Consider the following 23,368-nt stretch of genomic DNA (forward strand, 5'->3'; position numbering starts at 1 on the left):
TGGGAGCTGTGGTGGATCACAACCTCAACATGAGTCAGAAATGCAAATGCAATTTTTGGTTCCTTTAATAGGGGCATAGCATGCAAGTCCCGGAAGGTGATAGTATTGCTCTTCTTGGCTCTGGTTAGGCCTCAGCTGGAGTCCGGTGACCCAAATTGGGTATAGAAAGGATGTGGAGAAACTGGAAAGGATCCAGAGGTGAATGACAAAGATGACCAAAGGGATGGAATGCAAGCCATGTGAGCAAAGGCTAAAGGAACTGGGTATGTTTAGTTTGGAAAAGAGGAGAATGGGGGGGGGGGGGACACACATGATAGTGGTCTTCAAATACTTGAAAGGCTGCCATAAAAAAGATGGAGAAAAGTTATTCTCGCCCTCTCTTATGGAGGGCAGGACAAGAGACAATGGGTTCAAATTACAGCATAGCAGATGTAGATTAAATCTCATGAAAAACTTCCTAACTGTAAGAACAGCAGGACAATGTAACAGACTGCCTAGGGAGGTCTTTGGAGGTTTTCAAAAGAAGGCTGGATAGCCATCTGTCTTGAATGGTTTAGACACAAGAAATGCTGCATCTTGGCAGTTAGGCTAGATGACCCTTGCGGTCCCTTTTAACCCTATAATTCTATAAAACTGAACTGGGTGGTTTTAGTTTCTGTTTATAGTCTATTTTCTGATTTCATGCTCTAGTACAAAGCTCTTGGGAGCTTCATAACATATCAGAGAAATATTTTCAATGAAGGTTTAAACAAAAAAAAAACACCATCGCTCATGAAAAATATTTCTCTTCATATAGGTTTCATACGTTTTTTTTAAAAAACATAAAAAAGCCAGTTTGCTTTAAAAAAAAAGTAAAGCATATATCCTGGGCCTAAATTTAAGTTGTGGTGTCTAACAAAAGACAGATTCAAATCACATTAGCCAGAGCCATGTTTAAACATTGTTCTTTGCTGTATAGTGCTGGCTTTAGGCCAGCTTACACAATAATTTTTACCATGTCAATACAGTGTTAGAATGACAGTCTTCCCAACCGCGTTATAACATGTTGCCTTGAAATGGTAGAAGCTGCTATGTAGACTGCTCCAAATCCTGGTATATATAGTACTAATCAGGTTACAAAATGGTTTTATAAAGCCATGGTACTGCCTGGCCCTCTTCTAGGCTATATAAACCAGTTCACAAAAACCACTGTAACACAATTAGACATTTATGCGGAGATTTGATACTATATAGGCATGTTGTTTCCATCATGAACTATTTAAACATGGTTTAATTGGAACTCCAGGATAGACAGTCTTTTAATGTTTTAATGTCAGCAGAATTATTATGTATTTCGTGGTGTTCATAGAAGGTTGTTAATTTTAAAACTGTACCGCTGATGCTTTTATTTATTTCAACAGGAACTGTCTGCTACTTATGATTTGTAGGCATTACAAATGTATTATGACTGAATGAGGCACTCATTTATGGGCTACTCTACACAAAACATCAAAGTGAATCTGAGTATTTTTCACCTAGAAGTTGTTGACATCACTGCTATGCTTTAGAATGGGGCGAACAGGAACCCCCTTCTTCTCTGCAATTTGGCATCCGGTGGACACCTGAGATTGGCCAAAATAGGGTGGTTACAATTCTTCAGCTCTGCAGGCCAAAGTCAGTGACTGAAATCTAAGTGCTGCTGGCTCAAATGAGATGTACGCCACAAACCAATAAGAATTCTGTTAGCTAGAGGAACAGTTTAATAAATCCAGGATCTGAGTCATCTATTTCAACTGATAATTGCTTGTGAATCATTTGGGAAGTGTTCTGACCATGCAGCTCTACAGAATCTGAAGACCATTGGGTCAGGCCATCATTTGCAGTCCCTATTCATGGAAAGCTCCCACTGACTTGACTGTGCAACTTAAATAGGAGTTCTGCCTGATTAGGGTCTGCAGGGTTTGACCATGGCCATTCAAAGTACCTACGGTGATCAAGGAACTGGATAACTCAGGGGACTCGTAATGGGAAATGCAGGTTTTCATCCTTTTATTGCTGGTTTGAGCCTGGCCAGCTATGGGCAGCAGAACATTACTGTCATCTGCCAGCCCTCATGAGTAATCTCAGAGACAGGTCCAGTACTAAATGGTCCTGGAGTCTGAACTGGCCTTTCAGAAATAAAAAGGCCAGGGTGCCACCTCCAGGATGTGACTGACACACCTTCACAGGACAACGTGGAGAAGTCTGTATCTGAGGATCAAGCGAAGACATCAGTTTCCAGTATTATCAGTACGTCTCATGCCCTCACTGCTAAGCAACAAACAGCAGCAACTAGACAGGATTTCACAGGACTTTGCTACATAGAGAGGATCACTCCTTAAGGCATATCTTTCTTTGGCCGGCATGATGCAAGAAAAGCAGCAGAAGGCACAAAAGTAGAAAGAAAAAAAATAAATCACTTTAGCAACACTAAACTGACATTCCAATGGAGTCTCAGCAAGATCAAAACAGGGCATTGTTGTGAAATTCAGAATAATGTCAGAGGACTGACTTCACCTGAAGGGATTTCAACATGTGCACAGAAAATAACGAGACTGAAAAACTTAAAAGCCATCAAGTCCTTACCGTACACTAGATCAGAGTTCTGTTGCTTCAACTCCTGAACGATATCAACCACCATTGCAAGGAATGATGCATCCCTCGTGTAACCTTTAGGCAGAAAAATAATTTTTAAGTTAATTTCAGAGAGCAACATTTTGTTTACATCAGACACATCTCTATGCAGAAAGGAATGCTGGTCATTTCCTCCCATTCCTGGAAAAAGAAGTGTTTAGAACTGAAGACTTCTTAATATTTTATTTAGGGATAAGCGGATACAGAACAAAGGCAAGATCAACACTTGCTAACTCACCCAATTAAACCTCTAAAAGAAAATAAGTCTTAGTAAATGAGTCTTTCATAGGAATTGCCCAATACGTAGTCTAAATGCTCGGAAATAAAAAAAAAATTTTAAAAAGAAAACACCCCCCTTTTGTTCAAAACACCGGTTTGAAAGTTCATAGTATAAACAGCATTGTTCAGGATGCAGCAAATGAGAAAGGGAAATATAAAGTTTTAAATTTCATTAGCATTTCTGAGACTTGTGCTGGAGGCAGCCTTCTTGTTGAAAACCAGTGTTATCTGTGAGGCTGCCAACGTCCTAACCTAACAGAAGAAAACGTAAACCCAGGTATGTCTAACACGGCAATGACAGGGTAGGATTGCAGATTGTGTACACATACCCAAGCTTTAATCCAACTAGTTTGGGGATGATGGGAGCAGTGAAGTCTAGGCAGTGCTGGCTGTACAGGCCGACCTGGAACCTTGAGTAATTACTTGCATGGATGGCTCACAATGACATGCAAATAATTATTCAGCTATGACATGCTGCCATAGCTTCACTGCTCCAGTACGCAAACTAGTTTGTGTGTGTTTACACAAGATGCAATCATACCTCGTGACTGCAGTATAGACGTCACATGCACCCTGTCTCTAGCCTGTTTGGATAAAGGTTTAACCATAGAACTCATTTTTAATATATTGTACCTTAAGTTTTCTTCAGATGTTTAATACTAAAGCAAGTTGGAAGCTGATTTCATTTCATCCCACTGGGCTCTCATACTACTAGCATCACAAGTGATAGTGCTCTGTAGCAAAATGGTCTCCCCCAGCTTTTGGCTCAGAAATGCCAACAGTAACTAAATACTTAAGCACATTTCAGAGTTTTCATTAATTCATAGAAATGCTTCTTTCTTAGAAGCAGAGAAAAATGAGTGCAGTTTCCACATCCATGAAATCCGGTTTACTTCAGCAAGGAGGCACTGGTGTCAGATGGGAGAAGTGGATTTATAATGAGCAGCCATCATAAGCTGATCTCTGTAGATTATGCTAAAAACTATTCACCTTCTCAGAGAGAGTGTGTTAGTAAATTATTGACACAAATATCTCAAGCATTCCACAGAACTGGGGCTAATTTTTCCCCTAAGATATGTCTTGTCAAAGTAAGGTAACTGTGAAAAGATCTGGGAGCAACCTTTCACAGAAGCAAATGTAACACAATTTAGGTTCACACAGCAAACACAACACTAGCTCTTCTCCAGGTAAGCCAGCAAAACGAGGGATCCAAGTGACAGTCAGATCCATCTGCCCCCAAATTGACTTCATTTCACCGTTTGGTTTAATAGCAGGTGTGATCCAGGAAGCTCAAATAGCAGAGCAAGGCACAGAGTTTTAACAGGGATTCCCTTGCTCAAGAATATGCACATTAAGTTTACCAAAGAGTGGCATGCAAGGTCCTTTCTACCAAGAGCCAACTGCCCACTGGTCATCACCATCATTGCAAAATGTATGGATGGATAATGTTTAAGAAATTATGTATCTGTGCTGAAAATTCTGTTATTAAGGTCTATGTGTTAAAGTAGGGCACCAGAAGGTGATAAATAAGGTTAAGATTCTGTCACGGGTATTTTTAGTAAAAGTCAGGGATAGGTTGCGGGCAATAAACAAAAATTCACAGAAGCCCGTGACCCGTCCCTGAGTCACAGAATCCTTGACCTCCATGACAGAATTGTATCCTTAGGGATAAACATGCACCTGTCAGCTATGAGGAAAGAGATGCTTATCTTTCTCCGGTAATGTGTGTATAGTGTATTGTCTGCTTCACAATGGAGGACTATTTGCATTACTGATCCTGGTGCTAATAGAGAGATTGTGAAATCACCAGAAATAAAAGCTGCAGGGGGTGGGGAAAAAACATAACAGGGAGGATCATGTTTACAAGTAAAGACACAGATTGTAGGGGTATAACTGAGATATGGCCTGGCTCTTTCACTGAGGAGAGGAACTATCATTGTGTCCTGCCTTATGAAAGGAGGGTCACAGCCAACCTGGTTGGAAAATGCTGCAAAGACTTTCAGGTAACTAAACTTCATTAGACAAGAAAGTACCTTGTTAGTTAAGTCTAGGCTTTAGACTACAAGTTATAATCTCATTTTACTTGTAACCACGTGTTTCCAGTACTTAAACTATAGAGATTCAAGAAGTAGCAAGTCCATTAAACTTTTATCTGATTTCACTATAATCATATCTAAGTGCTGTGTGTGTGTGAAGCAAATCAGTGATCTGACGTGGACCTGGTAAGCGGTGGTGTACTGTTTCTTTGGGAGCAGCAAATCTGAAAATGCTGCGAGTGTTCAGTGAGCCAGGGCTTGACCGCTCTGGGGGTGCACTCAGAGGTTGGAGTGTGCCTCTAGCTAATCTGGAGAGAGAGTGTGAGGCCCTGCACAGGCCTGCAAGGTAGTGCTTGTGTCGCCCATGGCCAATGGAGATGGGGAGCTGACCCGCAGCAGACATAGACAAGGTTAAAGGTTGGTGGTAGGGAGGTGCCTCACAACCCTGGGAATCTCAGGAAGTTACTGCTAAAGGTTACTGCTAAAGATAGCAAAGCACCGCTACACTAGATAACCTAGTAACATCCAACTCCCTTCTTTGGGGGTAGCAGCCTCACTTATGGCCCTGGAAGATAAAAGGCTGAATTCCAAGCCCAGCCAGGAGTAGAGTGAGAACCTAGTGTTGAAATAGGGGTTCTTTATTTAGGAAGACATTAAACTAGTGTCTCTCTTCTGTCCATTTCTTTTATTTTTCTAAATGGGAATTGAGGCTCCCATGCAGAGCTGGCAAAAGAAAAAAACCCCCAGACCAAAGCCACAGATAAAACATTTGAAGTAGTTTCCAGAAAAATGACTAAAATTTCTAGTTTGGAAATTTTTTCCAATATTTGAATGAAATGTTTTAGCGTTGAAAATATGATTTTTCTTCTTCCTCCCTCCACCCATACCTTATGCCACCGAAAAGGGGGAGAGGGAGAAGGAACACTAAACTTTTCAAGTTTTGTTGAAAACAAAACAAACAAAAACCTTGAGCATTTTTGAAAATTTCAAAAAAAACCAAACACCCCAACCTTTTTGAAATTGTTTTTTTAAAAAAGGTCAATTTTTTATTAAAATATTTTTCATTTGAGAATTTTTAACTAGCTCTAATCACAAGATACTGTTCGCAAAGAGCAAGGCAGAGATTCTCAAACTTGTCCATAGTGTGGTCCATACCTTATTAGACAGAGGACAGTCACATAGACCTCATTTCTAATTCACAATTGCAAAAATAGACTTGCTTACAGCAAAAAAAAAATAATACAAATGAGCAATATATTTTTATAGCTGCCTTTTAAGGTGATTTAGCACATGGGAAAGTTAGCATTGTCCAATCAACAAGCTCTCGCCTGACCATGAGCAAACACACTGCAGAGCACCATGTACCAACGTTTGGGAAGTTGTGGAGTTGTATAAGCCTCCAGTGACCTGGCCAACATTCCACTCTCAGAAAAAACAGGCTTTGCTGTCCACGGCTGGGAATGAATATATAAGCTAAATATACAACTGCTGCCATTTTTGCATATATACAGTCAGCACTGACAGGGCCAAATGGACTTGATGTAAGCAGGTGCAATCCCATTCACTTCAACAGAGTTGCACCCCACTTACTCTGAATTCGGCCCCAAGTATCCTACCTCATCACTCTGTAAAGTGCTGTCTGGAATACAAGAGGCACTGTTACCAATTTTTTTAAAAAAGTGTTTTACATGCTGCAGACACTCCTGTAATAAGGACATGCCTCCAGATTGTTTCATGTGCAGTAAAATGTACAAAGAATAATCTTCTGGAAAATCCTTCAGTACCTTCTGTTTTTCTGGGAAATTATTCTACATGGCTGCAGACTAACCCTTCACTCAGGAAAAAATATACATACATGTGCCTCCCAACCAAATGGAACCCATTTACGCTGATATTCATTACCACATTAGTGTCACCTCATTCTGTGTCCTATTTAATATCTCCTTTACCTTGGAGAGCTCCATAGAAACAGGAGGGGAAATAATTCAGCAGACATGCAGTACCCTTCATGCTCGAGTGGTCGTTATGGGTCATAATCTCAGATCCATACAATTAAAGTCTCCTGTTATCTCTGGCTTTAAAAACACCTCCCTACATGTGGAAGTCATGTAATCAATCAATCAATCTGGCAATCAATTTCTGCTTGAGTTTTAGAAGCAACAGCTCACTGCTATAAGAAATACAGATAATGAAATTTAAAATAGATGCATGGCACTCAGTGAAGTGGAATGCCATTAATAATGCACCCTGAAAGAAACATGAGCACTTACCTGTGAGTACGTAGTCATAGTGGTTGACATTGTTCAGTTTAAGCCCTTCGTACAGTTCATGGAGCTCATCTGAATTTAACACCTGGCCCTTCCAGTGAGCATAACCTGGAAAAGGAAAGCCAACTGGTTTATCAAAGCCCCATTTTATATTTAGGATCACATATTATACGTGCAGGAATTGGCTCCCCTTTCACCTCCAAAAATAGTGTTGCGGTCAAAAATTAGACAGGTGAGTTGTTAACAGAACAATTACATTCTCAGCAGTCTCTTAACTTTCTGAAAAGGAACTGTTTGTTACAGGGGCCATCCTGACCACTCTAGAGACTCAAGTCCCACATGAATCAGCAAAGCAGGTAATGCACAAGCAGAGAATGCAAGCTTTCCCCTCTATAGCCTTCACCAACCAGCCCTGACCTGGAGGTCAGAGGTTAGTTTTAGTTTTCTTAGATTATGAATATAACTTATTTTATTTCATATTATACCAATGCAACCTGACAGCACCCAGACTGCTTGATAACAGACGTATTAGTGGAGAATAAACGCCGCACATTGCAGCCACTCAGAATTTAGCATGCGCGTGTGCACACACACACACACACACACAATATGTGCTAGGCCCCCTTTCCACTATAATGCAGTGAGGATAAGAGGTTCTCCATATAGTTTAGCAAACAGGCTTATGTGCTTTAGTCTATCAGATCACAGCTATACGAAAGTCATACAGTGAGCAACTGCTCCACTCCACCCCACATCAGATAAAATCCCCTTCGTTTGGTACGTGTTAGGATATTCCTTCACCGTAGGATTTCAGCTATGACAGTGTTCCATTACAAGTAACTTTATTTCAAGTAGTAGGATGCTCTTCTCAGTGACAGTGCGTCTGTATTTTGGAATGACCCAGTGGGTTCAGTAGGGCTTCAGGAACAACTATTATGAGCAAAGAAATAACTTTCCATGCACTCTTATCTCCAGAAAGGTCTAAGAGTTATAAGTATGTATTTGAGGCTTGGCTCAGCACCCATATCCGTCAATGGAAAGAGTTCAGTTGACTTCAGTGGACACCGATTCAGGCCTTTGGGATCTTTAAGGCAGCATGTACCCAGTATACAATGTCTATATGGCCTGGAACCTGTCTACAGAAGAAGCTGCCTCTCTCTACTGTCACAGAGCCCTCCCTCCCAAGCTGCAGCCCCACTTTGATACAAGAGATGGTGCTGCCTCCAGAGAATTCTGCGAGGGTCCCACCGCTTGCACACTTCCTACTGCCTTAGTCTGAACCTGCTGACCTACCAAGCTCATCATCTTATTGGGACTACGGAGTGCAGAATATTACTTGAGGCACCTTCCCCTGCCCTGCCCTCAAAGGAGAAAGGATTTTTTAAAAAATTTTTGCTGTAGGGGTTAATTAAATTTGCTCTGGCTTTTCTTTTTTATTCCAATTTCTGTTACCAGGATAGTCATCAAGGGTGGTCACTGCGTGACATAGGTACCTTTTTGTGTTTTTGCTCCTATAAACCCAAATACACACAGCGGGTGAACAGCTGCATTCTGTTTGTCTCCTCCTCTTACACATTCCAACCTCAAAAAATATTACTTCCAGCCAGCTGGCTGAAGGACAGTCACTCGATCCCCTGGCACTCTCTCAGTTAAATGTTGGGTTTGGGCAGAAGTGAACAAAATGAGGGTGTGGTTCTGCTCTAAGTAGTGACTAAATAAAAACAGCAAAGTCAGATGCCCTAATTAAGCAAAGTGCCTAAGCACATGCCTAACTTTAAGCAGAAGTCCTACACTGAAGTCAAGTACCTCAAATACCTTGCTCAATCAGGGCCTTACTCAACAAATCAGCTCCCTGTGTTTGTTGGGAGTCATATCTGATGATGGCTTTAGTGATTCAAGAATATTCTGCTTTTTTACTCCAGTTAGCTCTGCAGAGCCAACCCAGGTATGTAAGAATGAGCTGTGCAGTGTGTTTCATTTTGCATATCAACAGAACTGTTTACCAAGTTCTAATCAGGTACACCTGTGTAAACCCAGATGGCACCAGGGTAGCACAGCTGTCACCAAGAGTCTAATTTGGTCAGCAAAACCTTGGTTACTGGCGGTGATGGCCAAAGTTGAAAGAACCCACTATGACCCTTACAGCCCAGGCTGAGTTTGCAGGGCTGGCGGCCAGAGAAAGAACAAACATCTTTTTACTTGTAAACTGAGTACATCCTATACAAAAAAAAAAAAAATCACCCAAAAGACAGCCATTATGCCATTTGTACAGTTACTTTTCAGGACAGAATTCAGGCTGCAGCTCCTGCCACAATGGAGCACAATTGAAGGCTGTATATATGGGAGTAGGGCCTCCAGTGAAGTGCAGCTGTAGAGCTGGCTTATCTAACCCTGGGAGGATTGTAACACTATTGTAACACAATCCTCAGTTAGCACAGAGGTACCTACACTAGCCCTCTCCCTGCTGCCTGTGCAGAGGGTATAGCTCGAGCAGGAGGATCTTGGCCAAGGTTCCCCTCTACCACATGGATCTCAGATTGCAGTTTTGGCCCTTGGGGGCCACTGGTTGCCACCATAAGTCAGAAGAGAAATCAGGCTGCTTTAGTTTACATCTAGGGACCAGCTTTGTACAGCCATCCCATGATTTAGGGATTATGCCTCCTGAGCTCCTCTCACGCCACATGATCCTATGCTTCAGGTGAGGATTTGATCTATGGACTGAAACACTATATACTGAAGGGGTCTGATATTAGTAGAGTTATAAAAGGGAACAAAATAGAATTCTGTATGTGCAGCCAAAAAGATACAGGATGCTGTTGTGATGTCCAGTTTTGGCAACAGCTGCTACGCTACTACTGAGCTTGTGCACAAGCCCGTAGACTCTGGTCTGCAGAAGGGTCAGGAGACAAAGTGCTGCTCATCTGGGATGTGACTGAAGGGAGGCTACTGGCCTCAGCCTTTTTTAGCAGAGCATGACATTAAAAAAAAAAAAAAAGCACTCACACCTTAGGAGCAATCCTGGAAAGAGACACAAGCTTTTCCTCTGAAGAAAGAGAATCTAGGAAAAAAGCCAACTCCCTCAATGAAATAAAATAATAAGCTGTTAAATAGCCATGTGAACTGAGAATTTGGTCTGAAGAGGCAGCACCTGCAGGTAAAAAGACTAAAAAGACTAGCACCACGTGCAAGACAAACCACAGAGGGGCTACCACCACCATCCGCCTAGCCAGGTTTGGACCAAGAAGCTAGCTAACGCTTTTTAAAAACACAGACTTAACGTATCTTAACTAATATTTTTAAACACCAGTACTGACAGGTGTAAGGCTACGGCTGATTCTTGCTTCTTTCTCCCCCTCAGCAAGGCCCCTTTAAGGACTCATCCAGTCCAAAAGAAACTCAAGACAGACCCAACAAGCGGTCCCATTTATTTACTCTTCTGGTTACATATTGGTCCTCCAGTCTCTCACCCGACAGTCCAAAATAACAGCATCTTTGAGACACTAAACACAAACTTACATAGTGTCAACGGGGCACAGCCCCGCCTTTTCTGAGTGTCTGTCAGTCTCTCTCCTGCTTCTTGGGCTGGGTCTCTCCTAAGCCTCCCTGCCTGGGGTGCTTTCTCCTGCTTTTGTCAGGCTTCCTGGCACCCCCAATTACTTTCTCCATCAGCCACATCCTGCAGTTTCCTGTTGCCTTTTATATTAAAACAACTGATTCAACCCAGGAGTGGCTCATCCTGTAATCAGGGCCAGCACAGTCCCTGGCTCTCCAGCTCATGAGGCAAGATGCCCTATTACAACAGGGTTTCAACATCTCTAAGAATGGATTAGCTGCTCATGGGAGGCAGGGGACAGGGAAACCTAGGTTTGCCCACAACCAGCTAACACATTTTAAAGTTACCAAACCCTGCACACACTAGTTACATTTTTAAACAGGACTATATTCCCCAATCTAGTCTAAAGATGCCCTTAGTGCAATTCTTCAATCAACCCTGTATTCAGTGCACTGCATATTGTATCCGTTTGGAAAACTCAGAGTCCTGGCTGAGGAAGTTGTGCTGATATCACCCTGACCACAAAATTTGATAAAAGTGACATTGTGACCCAAAGCTCAGGGTGCAAAATAGTGACCTTTTAATATGCCAATTCAAAAGGAAACTGTCAAATGGGCCTAAGAATTTGTGTATGGTACATTCAAAATTAAGGGCCTATCTGAAACAAGTTGCTACAAGAAAACTGATTAAAAAAATGTGTCTCGTCAGTCTCATTCAGGATTGGTTGCTAACTCCTATAGTCCATGGAGCAGATACTGTCATATCTGCTTGGTCCTTGTGGCAGAGATAATTTGCACTATATGCATGTGTTGGATCATATTAAAGAACTTCTGTATTAAAATCACAAATGAGTTTGATTCCCCATAGTTTAAATTCCAGGGTATTACTAATTAAGAGGTCTCTTGGTTTTTGGTACTGTTTCTCTCCCTCTATGTGTGAAACTTGCAAGCTGCTAATTGTGTTAGTACATACTAAGACAGAGTCTGTTCTCAAAGCTATTCACAGAAAGAGAGACTCAAAGCAATACTCTAACAACAGAAACAGCACCCAGAGACTCCCCGCCCTTTTGTTGTATTAACAATTGTGATTAAAATAGAGACAGAGGATGTACGTGGATGGATGCTTGGTGTGGATAATAACTGAATGATCAGGGAGGTGCCAGCCTAAGAATCCAGTGTCCATCGGCTGAAGAAGGCGTCAAGTGGAAATAACCAGAGGACCCCCGGAGGGCAGACTGGAATCCACCCAACAGCCTCAAGAATGGGAGAACCAAAGAACAAGATAACATCTAGCAGCACGGAGCCGCCAGGAACGTGCTATCTGCTGATTGATTCAGCAATAGCATGATGAAGCAATTCCCATAGACTGGCATAGGAAGAAATTCCTCTAAAAATAGACTCTAAAAAGTGAGAACTTTGGGGGTCTGATTCTGCAAACCAACTTCCAGGAGCATCAGATGAGCATCTGACAAGGCCCTGCTCCCTCCTCATGTCCAGGCCACCTGGCCAGTGGCTTGGCATGAGCAACTCTAAGGCTGGTAACTATGATAACAACCTTGCAGAACCTGTGTGTGTGTGTGTTTGTATGAATGAATGTGTGAATAAATATGAGATTGAATGGAATGTTATAGCTATAACTAACTGCTTACTAGGATTCTTTCCATATTCACAATAAATGTGGTACTTTGCCTTTTTCCCTTTAATAAGATCCTGCTGGTTTTTATGTTATTGGTATAACACATGCTTTGGACAGACCTGGTGCTTCGAGCAGGTAAAGTGCTGAAGAGTTGCAGAGCTAAGCAAAATTACTCTGTGGCTTTCTGATCTGCTACCTCAGGGAAAAGGAATTTTTTTCTGTCCATGTATTTCATCATGGCAATCAGGGTTTCCCTTGACCAGCCAGAAGGCCATTTCACGCCAGGGCAACTGAAGGCACAGATTTAGAATTAGATTTCATGCCTCATAAGGTTGGGATAATCAACTCATGGCAATCATTACCCCTATTATTGTTTCATTAACTATATTGAATATGTGGTGAACTGTAAAAGAAAGCAAAACCATTTATTTGTGTACATGCTGTAGTTCATCCACACACATGCCATAGCCCTACCATGACATAATATTTATATTTTGGCACTTAGCAATAAGAAAGTTCAAGATTGCACATTACTTGACTATTTATGCACTTTATATAAAAGGGAGCCAAGGAAGCTTAGATAATAAACAATTTGTACTTAGAAAAATGACTGCACAACACTAGGGCAGAATGCACTACACTGAGAACATCGGGGGGTGCTGGGTCAGCAGTGACTGGGTCAGTGTACTAACCTTTTATCTTTGTAAGCCAAATTCAATACCTGGCTTACATTCTCCAGAAAGGAAAACATGAGCCCTTTCATCCTATTTTCCTGTTGTTAATGTTACAAAACCACCACACAATTTCGCTTAATTAGAAATCTCTGCTCAAGTCAAACCCAGGACTGGAACAGCAGAACATTTGCAGAGCTGTTTGGGGAAGTTTGCAGTACACTTCTCCAAATGGTATCCAGCTCAAGCCAATGGTATAAGTCTCTCTCATTCATGAACACTACATTCACTTTCAAGTTTTAGGGGTTTTCTTAAATGTAAAAGCAAAGTGCTTTTATAGCCTTTCCTTTCATCTGGGTGTGATTTCTTTTTGAAACTCCTTATATTCCAGATTTATTTTTAAGGCATAGAGGTATCTTGGTGTGTGACATCTCTTGACCTTCAATCCCCTATCATGATGTGTAAAGTCATGCCTCTCCAAGGAAGGGACCAGGTTAACCCATCTGGATTAAAAAGGGACTGTGCCTGTGAAGCTTTCGAACATTTTTTCTTCTGGGCTTTTCCCTTCCACCACTCTTTTTCTTCTTTAAAAACTTATTTATAAACTTGGGAATTGCATTATAACTCAATACCAAACCATACCACACCCCACAGCCTTCGGGGAGAACACAGTTTTTTCAGGGAAAAGACAGTTATAAATATATATGTCTTGCAAAGAGACATGTGAGTCTCTGACGTTTTTCCCCTTCTTTCCACCCCCACGCCCCATCCCACTCAACACACATTATTCTGAAGCCTGAGTTTCTCCTCTAATGCTCCCCAAAATTGTACTGAGTGGCTTGAGTGAAAGCAAGAATCTTTAAAAAGCCCCTAAGGAGGAAAGAAGATCTTGTGTTTATGACACATGGCAGGCAGGAGGTCTGAGTTTATTCCCAGCTCTGACACATAATTCATCAGGGAATTCTGTTGAGTCACGTAGGGCTCATCTACACAGCGAGTTATTGCGCAGCAAGCCAGGCTGTGAATGTTCAGCACACCTGTTAGCCACACAATAACATCCCGTGTGGACACTGCTACAGAGCAGCGAAAGTCCCGGAGCGTGGTTTAGTGACTATGCTTTCAAACACCAACACGCAAAGCCACACTCTGGGGTTTTCAGTATGCTGTTGCAGTGTCCGCATGGGACACAACTGCACGGCAAGCAGACGTTTCACACCCTGGCTTGCCACACTATAATTCACAGTGTACACCCGGCCCAAAACTCTAGCACAGAGTTTCTCAGTCTGTAGCTGCATACGTGGAGGGATGCTGTGACACAGGGGAGAAAAAGATGGGCAAGGCACTATCATAATGTCTCACAGACCACAGCTACCAAGAAAACCACAGAGCCTAACTCCCTTACTATGGAAGTCAAAAGTTCCTTGCTTTTAAAATACAGGCCATTTCTCTGGAACAGTTTCAGGCATGGGATTCAGAATGACAAAAAAAAACACATTCAGTGCATTCTGCCAACTAATCTGCCAATCACTTCTAGAAAGGAAAGCAGCATACAAGGATTTTTTTTGAAAATGCTAAATAAAGCCCTCCAAACTAGATTTGCACTCTTACACGGGGCGGGGGTTGTTGGACCAAACAATTAAAAAAGAAAAGAAAAAAGAGAGAGTATCTTTGTAAGCCGTGTGACAGTTTCTTTTATGCGTGTATGAAGCACAATGTCGTTTGGAGGTGAGTCACTTCCTGTAACCATACAGTAACTACTCCTCACCAGGCAACATGGCAAACTGCTTCCTGGGGTTTTTGATTAAAAACACTGCCTTGCATTTCAGGATCGCCAGAGACTATAGAAAGCTGCATTTTCTGAGCCGTAGTCGGCAATGATCATCTTTTGTTGTAGTGATTGAAAACAAGAACAAAAATGGCAAGGATGATTTAGAAGATCAGACCCATTAGTTGATAACAAAAGACAAAATACAAAGAGAGCTAACAAGACCAAGCTTAAAAGAAAAGGAAAGGAAAGGGTGGGAGAAAAAAGAGTGAGAGGGACTGAAAGAACACAGGATCCAAAATGTCACAGTGGACTTTCCCCCCTTTTACATATATAAATCTCTCTCTCTCTCTCTCCCCTCTGGGATGTAGCATTCCCTTATAACTTTACAAAAAAGCAGCTGAATGTCAGCTCTTCAACAGAAGTTCAGCCATTTGCCTTTCTCACAACAGTGCAACTGAATGGACTCTCATAAGATCTTTGCCTTTAAGAAAAGGCAACGCTGATCTTCCTCACTTCATTCAGTGCAACACTTGACTCTGGAAAATTGCTACAATATAAAAATAGTAATCTAACTTGGCAATCAGCGCTGCTTTCCCCACAACAACAACAAAGGCTGTGTGCACTTGGTTATCTGCATTTGTCTGTGAGCACATATTAGTTGACCAGACAGCAAATGTGAAAAATCAGGACGGGGGTGGGGGGTAACAGGAGCCTATATAAGAAAAAGACCCCAAAATCGGGACTGTCCGTATAAAATCAGGACATCTGGTCACCCTAGCACATATATAGATGCATGGCTCCAACACCAGAAGGCATATTAAAAGAACTCAACATTTATTTTTTTAATAATCTCATGATTCTAAAGGCAGTTTCATCATTTTGAGCTCTTGGGATTGTCAGTACTTTGCCCTTTTAGAAAAAAGAATCACTAATTTGTTGCTCCTCCCACCATCACCAGTAGCTGCCAAACCTCCCACGTAGCCAACCCCCACCCCGCTGGCAAACCTTTCCAAATCCCTTGGTGACACTGTTAAAAAAACTAATATCCCTGTGTCCATTTCAAGAATCTGATCATCCTATTGATAATTTAATATGGTGGCCCTCAGAACAGCTTCCCTTTAACTTTATGGGCTAATTAAAATCTCTGACTCTCTTAACACTGCATAAAATTAATTTATTCTTGAAACAAAAGCAGTAAAAAAAAACCTAGATGAAATCCCCATCAATTATAAACATTTAGGTACCTATTGCAAGCAAATCTGTGACCACCTACATTTCTGGAACTTACAACAATTTTATTAAGTTATCAAAATACTGAAAAACATTATTGCACCAAAAGTGTGAAAGGAATTTAAATCAGCTCTACGGCTTTTGGACTCTAGCAATGTGAGAGCACTCTTGTACTGGTCAAAGGCAACCAGCCAACTAAGCAGCTTTTAGTCAGGGCCAAGTATATGTCAAAGAAATGTTCTCTATGTTTAATTATTACTCTCTCCACGGCTTCCCCAGATGACCGGCATACTTTGGCTTCCTAAATGTCCTTGGGACATTCTTTCACCATCCTGACCTTGCGCCAAAGAGTGAACTCTTGGCTCCACTGAAGTCTATGGCAAAACTCCGCAGGACTTAACGAGGCCAGGATTTCACTCAATGCTTCCTAGCAACTTGACTTATCCTTCCCGAAATCAATGGATTACACAAGGTAAGAGAGCAGAATTTGGACCAGGGTCAAGATTTAATGAGAGAGACATGTTTCAGTGCTTGCTCTTGGAATTTCATTGGCAGTTAGTTGAGAGCACTAATTCTTGTTGCTCTAGAAGCCTTCTGCACATTGCTTCTAGCAGTGTTAAAAATATCCCAACTCATGCAATCTTTTGAAAGATGTTAAAACTAGGGCTGTCGATTAATCGCAGTTGTCAAGGTTCCTTCCCCACTCTGAACTCTAGGGTACAGATGTGGGGACCCGCATGAAAGACCCCCTAAGCTTATTCTCACCAGCTTAGGTTAAAAACTTCCCCAAGGTACAAACTTTGCCTTGTCCTTGAACCGTATGCTGCCACCACCAAGCGTTTTAAACAAAGAACAGGGAAAGAGCCCACTTGAAGATGTCTTCCCCCAAAATATCCCCCCAAGCCCTACACCCCCTTTCCTGGGGAAGGCTTGATAAGAATCCTCACCAATTTGCATAGGTGAACACAGACTCAAACCCTTGGATCTTAGGAGCAATGAAAAATCTATCAGAATTTTAATTAAAGAAAAGGTAAAAGAATCACCATAAAATCAGGATGATAAATACCTTACAGGGTAATCAGATTCAAAACATAGAGAATCCCTCTAGGCAAAACCTTAAGTTACAAAAAGACACAAAACCAGGAATATACATTCCATCCAGCACAGCTTATTCTACCAGCCGTTAAACAAAAGGAAATCTAACGCCTTTCTAGCTAGATTACTTACTAATTTAACAGGAGTTGTAAGGCTGCATTCCTGATCTGTTCCTGGCAAAAGCATCACACAGACAGACAAACCCTTTGTCCCCCGTCCCCCCCACCGCCCCTCCAGATTTGAAAGCATCTTGTCCCCCCATTGGTCATTCTGGGTCAGGTGCCAGCGAGGTTATCTTAGCTTCTTAACCCTTTACAGATGAAAGGGTTTTGCCTCTGGCCAGGAGGGATTTTATAACACTGTATACAGAAAGGTGGTTACCCTTCCCTTTATATTTATGACAGCAGTTAACTCATGCAATTAACTAAAAAAAATTAATAGCAATTAATTGCACTGTTAAACATAGAATCCCAATTGAAATTTATTAAATATTTTGGATGTTTTTCTACATTTTCAAACATATTGATTTCTATTACAATGCAGAATACGAAGTGTACAGTGTTCACTTTATATTATTATTTTTATTACAAATATTTTCACTGTAAAAATGATAAACAAAAGAAACCGTATTTTTCAGTTCACCTCATACAAGTACTGTAGTGCAATCTCTTTATCGTGAAAGTGTAATTTACAAATGTAGATTTTTTTTGTTAAATAACTGGATGCAAAAATAAAACAATGTAAAACTTCAGAGCCTACAAGTCCACTCAATCCTACTTCTTGTTCAGCCAATCGTTAACACAAACAAGTTTGTTTACATTGATGGGAGATACTGCTGCCTGCTTCTTATTTACAATGTCACCTGAAAGTGAGAACAGGCATTCGCATGGCACTTTTGTAGCCGTCATTGTAAGGTATTTACATGCCAGATATGCTAAACATTCGCATGCCCCTTCGTGCTTCGGCCACCATTCCAGAGGACATGCTTCCATGCTCGTTAAAAAAATAATGCGTTAATTACATTTGTGACTGAACTCCTGGGGGGGAAATTGTATGTCTCCTGCTCTGTTTTACCTGCATTCTACCATATGTTTCATGTGATAGCCGTCTCGGATGATGACGCAGTACATGTTTGTTTTAAGAACACTTTCACAGCAGATTTGACAAAACACAAAGAAATGTGAGATTTCTAAAAATAGCTACAACACTCGCCCTGAGTTTTAAGAATCTGAAGTGCTTTCCAAAATCTGAGAGGGACGAGGTGTGGAGCATGCTTTCAGAAGTCTTAAAAGAGCAACACTCCGATGCGAAAACTACAGAACCCGAACCACCAAAAAAGAAAATCAACCTTCTACTGGTGGCATCTGATTCAAATGAACATGTGTTGGTCCACACTGCTTTGGATCGTTATTGAGCATAACCCGTCATCAGCATGGACGCATGACCTCGGGAACGGTGGTTGAAGCATGAAGGGACATATGAATCTTTTGCGCATCTGGCACATAAATATCTCGTGATACTGACTACAACAGTGCCATTCATACGCCTGTTCTCACTTTCAGGTGACATTGTAAACAAGAAGTGGGCAGCATTATCTCCTGCAAATTGTAACCAAACTTGTTTGTGTGAGTGATTGACTGAAGTAGGACTGAGTGGACTGGAGGCTCTAAAGTTTTACATTGTTTTATTTTTGAATGCAGTTATTTTTTGTACATAATTCTATATTTGTAAGTTCAACTTCCACGATAAAGAGATTGCACTACGGTACTTGTATTAGGTGAATTGAAAAATACTATTTCTTTGGTTTTTTACAGTGCAAATATTTGTAATCAAAAATAAATATTAAGTGAGCACTGTACACTTTGTATTCTGTGTTGCAATAGAAATCAATATATTTGAAAATGTAGAAAATATCCAAAAATATTTAAATAAATGGTATTCTATTATTGTTTAACAGCGCGATTAATTGTGATTACTTATTTGAATTGCTTGACAGCCCTAGTTGAAACAGATAACTTTCTAAAAAAAACCTAAGAATTCTCTTTGTCCATACTTTATACGCTCTTAAATGCTCTGATACCACCTGCAGTCAGTAGGGATTTTTCTACTAAATTATGCACGACAAAGCATAAAGAAAGGGAAACCTAAAGAGCCAGTGTTGCCAGCTCTCACAATTGTTATAGCAAGTCTCACAATACTGGTGTCTCTCTTCAAGCCCCAGTGACTGGAATCATTAGATTATGCGAGAATCTAAACTTTCATGTTTAAAAAGTTTCTAGCCCTCATGGATGCACAGAAAAGCTTGAAAATGTGACAAAAATGCAACCAAAAGGCTCACCAACCAGAAAGCAAATATGAACCCAAACTGTATTACTTTAAAAAATAATACACGACTTTAAGCCACACGTATTTTGGGGGGTCAGACTCAGGGTATTCGAAGTTTGAAGTTAGCAATAATGGAGTATTGACAAAAGAGGCAAGTGACTCACTGTACAAGTGTCACTGCCTCCACTCTCAGACACCCTGGGTTGGCGAGGCAGTATATGTGCTCTATTTCACTGCCTAATGTCTTATATTGACACGATATCTCTCCTTATGCAGTTTTATTTCTTCTAAATTGGCTAAGAAAAAAAAATCCACCCTCCATGAAGCAGCAGAATGGAATGCATTACATTTAAGCTATGTCTACATTTAAAAACCTGCAGTTGTAGCGCTTCCGTGTAGCCATTTGCTGCAGCAACAAGACGGGTTCTCCCGTCGCCCTTGCAAATCCACCTCCCTGAGAGGCAGTAGCTAGGTCAATGGATGAATTCTTCTGTCAACCTAGCACTGTTTACACAGGGATTTAGGTCTGCTTAACTACGTGGCTCAGGGGTGCAGGCTTTTCACACCTCAGAGACATAGCTATGCAGACGTAACTTTTCACTTGAGAGCAGCCTTTAGATTTAGGCCTTTATTCAAAGCCTATTGAATTCAACGGGCTTTGGCTCAAGCCTTGAATGCTGTTGTCCTGTCTTGAATCCAAAAGGAGGAGATCACTGAATGACTGATCTTCTTTCCAATAACATGCAATCAGGCTGAATGAGTGTTTGGTAGGCCTAAAGTCACCACAGTGGATGCACAATAGTACTTCAAGAGTATGTGTGCGTATTTACCTGTGTGGTTTGAAAACTGGACAGAATTCACAGGATCAACTTCAAATCCCAGAACCTGCAACACAGAATAAAGGAACACTATTATTATTAAAACAGAACTTTCCCCAGAATGCCACTCAGATCATAAAAGCAAAGGTTACCATGGTCAGTTACACATTTAGAAGCTTAGAGTGTGATTTGCAGTAAGAGCTGAGTAACCAGTGTTAAACATACAGTACTTTAGTAGAGGAAGGGGCATGGAGGCACACACACAGTGGACCCACCAAAAGAGTGGAGCTCCATATCTGAAAGAGAAGAGTCGCCTGGAGGCCAGCAGGCAGAAGCTGGTAGAGCAGCATTCTTAGGGTCTGAAGTAAGCCTTGTCCAGGCAAAGCCACTTCTACAATTCAAGGGGCCAAATGAACATAAAATCAGAGGGGGTAATGGAGGGTGTGTGGGGGCGGGGGGGAAGTTCTCATGGTTCTGAAAAAAAACAAAAACTTTTTCATAGATTTCAAGGGCAGACAGGACTTCCGTGATCATCTAGTCTGATCTACTGTATAGCACAGGCCATAGACCTTCCCCAAAATAGTTTCTGTTTGTACTAGAGCAAATCTTTAAAAAATAAATAAGTCCAATCTGGCAATTTTTAAATCAAGTGACGGAGAATCACCACAAACCTTGGTAAATTGTTCCAATGGTCAGTTACCCTCTCTATTAAAAATCTATCCCTTATTTCCAGTCTGAATATGTCTACCCTCAATTTCCAGCCTTTGGATTTTGTTAGACTGAAGGGCTAGATTCTTCTTCTTCTAGCGTTTGCAGTGCTTGCTGACCCACCCAACAGCAGTTTCATCAGCACAATGAAGGGCCCGAAGGCCACCATGAAATCTAGTCAGTTGAGATTTGTCGATAGCAAGCGCCATGGACTGACGGAGACCACAGTGACAAAGTGGGTCGTTGTGCAGACCCCAAGGGCTAGACTGAAATATTTGTTCCTCATACAGGTACCTAGATTGTAATCAATAGACCTCTTAACGTTCTCTTTCTAAGCAGATTGAGCTCCTTGAGTCTATCACTATAAGGCATGTTTTCTAAGCCTCTAATCATTCTCACGGCTCTTCTCTGAACCCTCTCCAATTTATCAATGCTCTTCTTGAATTGTGGGCATCAGAACTGGACACAGTATTCCAGCAGCAGTCGCACCAGTGCCAAATACAGAGATTGAATAACCTGTCTACTTTTACTCAAGATTTCCCTATTTATATCCAAGGATCACAAATTCCCCTATTTATATCACCTATCTATATCCAAGGATCACATTAGTCCTTTTGGCCATAGCATTGCTCTGGGAGCTCACATTCAGCTGATTATCCACCATGATCCCCAAATCTTTTCCAGGGTCTTTTCAGGCAGGTGGGTGAACAAACACTGTTTGCCCCCAGATTTAGATTTCACAAGCTTTTATGAAACTCAAGACCATGAGAAATTATTATTTTTGAGATTTTATTTTGGTGGCAAAGTGTTAATTCAATGGAGGCATCTTAATAAAAAAAACCCCCAAACAAATAAATTTCCTTTGCAATATTTGCAATTCAAATATGTTCTGACTGCCTAAGGTGGGGGGGGGGGGAGGGAAGGGAAGCGCAAAGTAAACATTTATTTCCTCCCCCACCTCCCAGTTAAAAATAATCTATTGTGTTATTACTTAAAAAGACAAGGCTAGGGAGGTGGGCGGGGGGGGGGAATCAGTGAAGATTTTTAACTTTGCACTGTCCATTTACTAGAAAGAGATAGCAATAACTATATATTTTTTAATCTGGTGTTCAAGCCATGCTACAGTTTGATCCACCACTAAAAAAAAATCTAATACAAATCTGACAATACATTGACATTTAGTATTTGTTTTCACATCCTCTTTGCTATGGATAAAATTTCTCCTCAGAAGAAGAGCTGCTATATATGGCTCTGTGAGTCATGGGAGACAACAGTAATGATGCAGAAATAATCGTGCATGATCCATTTTCAGGCAGTTTGCTAGAGGGTTAACTGAAGCTTTTGCCAGTCACACTCTTCACGGGGAGACACATTGTTTCCTTGTCATCAACAGCGTAATACCCTCATGCAAATCAAGACCATGTGAGCAAGTCGTGCCAGCAATAAGACTATCTTAAACCCATACACACACACACACAAAACTGGCAGCAGGCCTGGAGCAACAAGAGGCTGGCGGAATCTGCTGCAGATGATGTTCCCTCCTCCCCTCAGATACTGTGCAGCTATAGTTTTACAGACCATGTTAGACTTCACATGGGTTCTCAGAATTGGTCTCGTACAAAAAGGCAGGTGTCAGTTAGCAACTACAGGAAAAAAAGAATCCAATAATAATGCTAGACAGAAAGGTGGGTTACTGTACACTGGTTTGATTAAAAGTAGTGTCAGGTACTACACCTGCCCCAGAGTCAGTTTGTGGTTTTTTAAGCTATGTATTTTTGTCTCCAATGTGTGCATCTCTCACACATCAACACACAACACAGGAAACGGACTATAAAACAAAGTGTTATCAAATGTACAGAGTAAACAAACTAAAAATAGATACAGAAAGTTCCCTAATTTCTGTCAGATATCATTATTTGGACCACCCAAGGTAACAGCAGATAAATATTGTACAGGAATGCAAGATTTAAGAGAGGACCTGTGTAACACAGATAGGCCAAGGCAGGTATTAATACCTCTGCGCCTGACCATCTTCTCCATATTTCCCCAGCGGGGGTCAGCTGTGGTCTCTGCTGAAAGAGAAGAACTAGCTGATTGTCATGGTTACTGCGAGATGTTTGCACAGAAAACAATTTTTGAGTTTAGTGTAACATGTGCATTAGTATGCTCCAGATCTGTTGGGAGTGAAACCTACCACCTTAGAAGGGGAAATCTGGGCGCTGACCCAATCAACGTGAGAACAATGAACATCTGTGGAGAAAGCCTATGTTTACTGTCTAGACTAGATACAGGGCCGAAATTTACAGAGAAAAAATGAACCCCAGGATGTCC

General features: G+C 41.3%; 1 protein-coding gene across 1 annotated transcript in view; it reads right to left on the reverse strand.

Annotated features, from left to right (window-relative positions):
• The window catches only part of PDXK (pyridoxal kinase), an 83,723-nt gene that overhangs the window by 22,379 nt on the left and 37,976 nt on the right, over nt 1-23,368 (reverse strand). Inside the window, exons 2-4 of the mRNA XM_048865158.2 lie at nt 20,342-20,396; nt 7,238-7,342; nt 2,605-2,688 (exon numbers count right to left, since the gene is read on the reverse strand). Of these exons, the coding sequence (XP_048721115.1) occupies nt 2,605-2,688; nt 7,238-7,342; nt 20,342-20,396 (244 nt within the window). The remainder of the gene's footprint in view (nt 1-2,604; nt 2,689-7,237; nt 7,343-20,341; nt 20,397-23,368) is intronic.

The sequence above is a fragment of the Caretta caretta genome, chromosome 1, assembly GCF_965140235.1.
Source record: "Caretta caretta isolate rCarCar2 chromosome 1, rCarCar1.hap1, whole genome shotgun sequence".
Classification (NCBI taxonomy): domain Eukaryota; kingdom Metazoa; phylum Chordata; order Testudines; family Cheloniidae; genus Caretta; species Caretta caretta.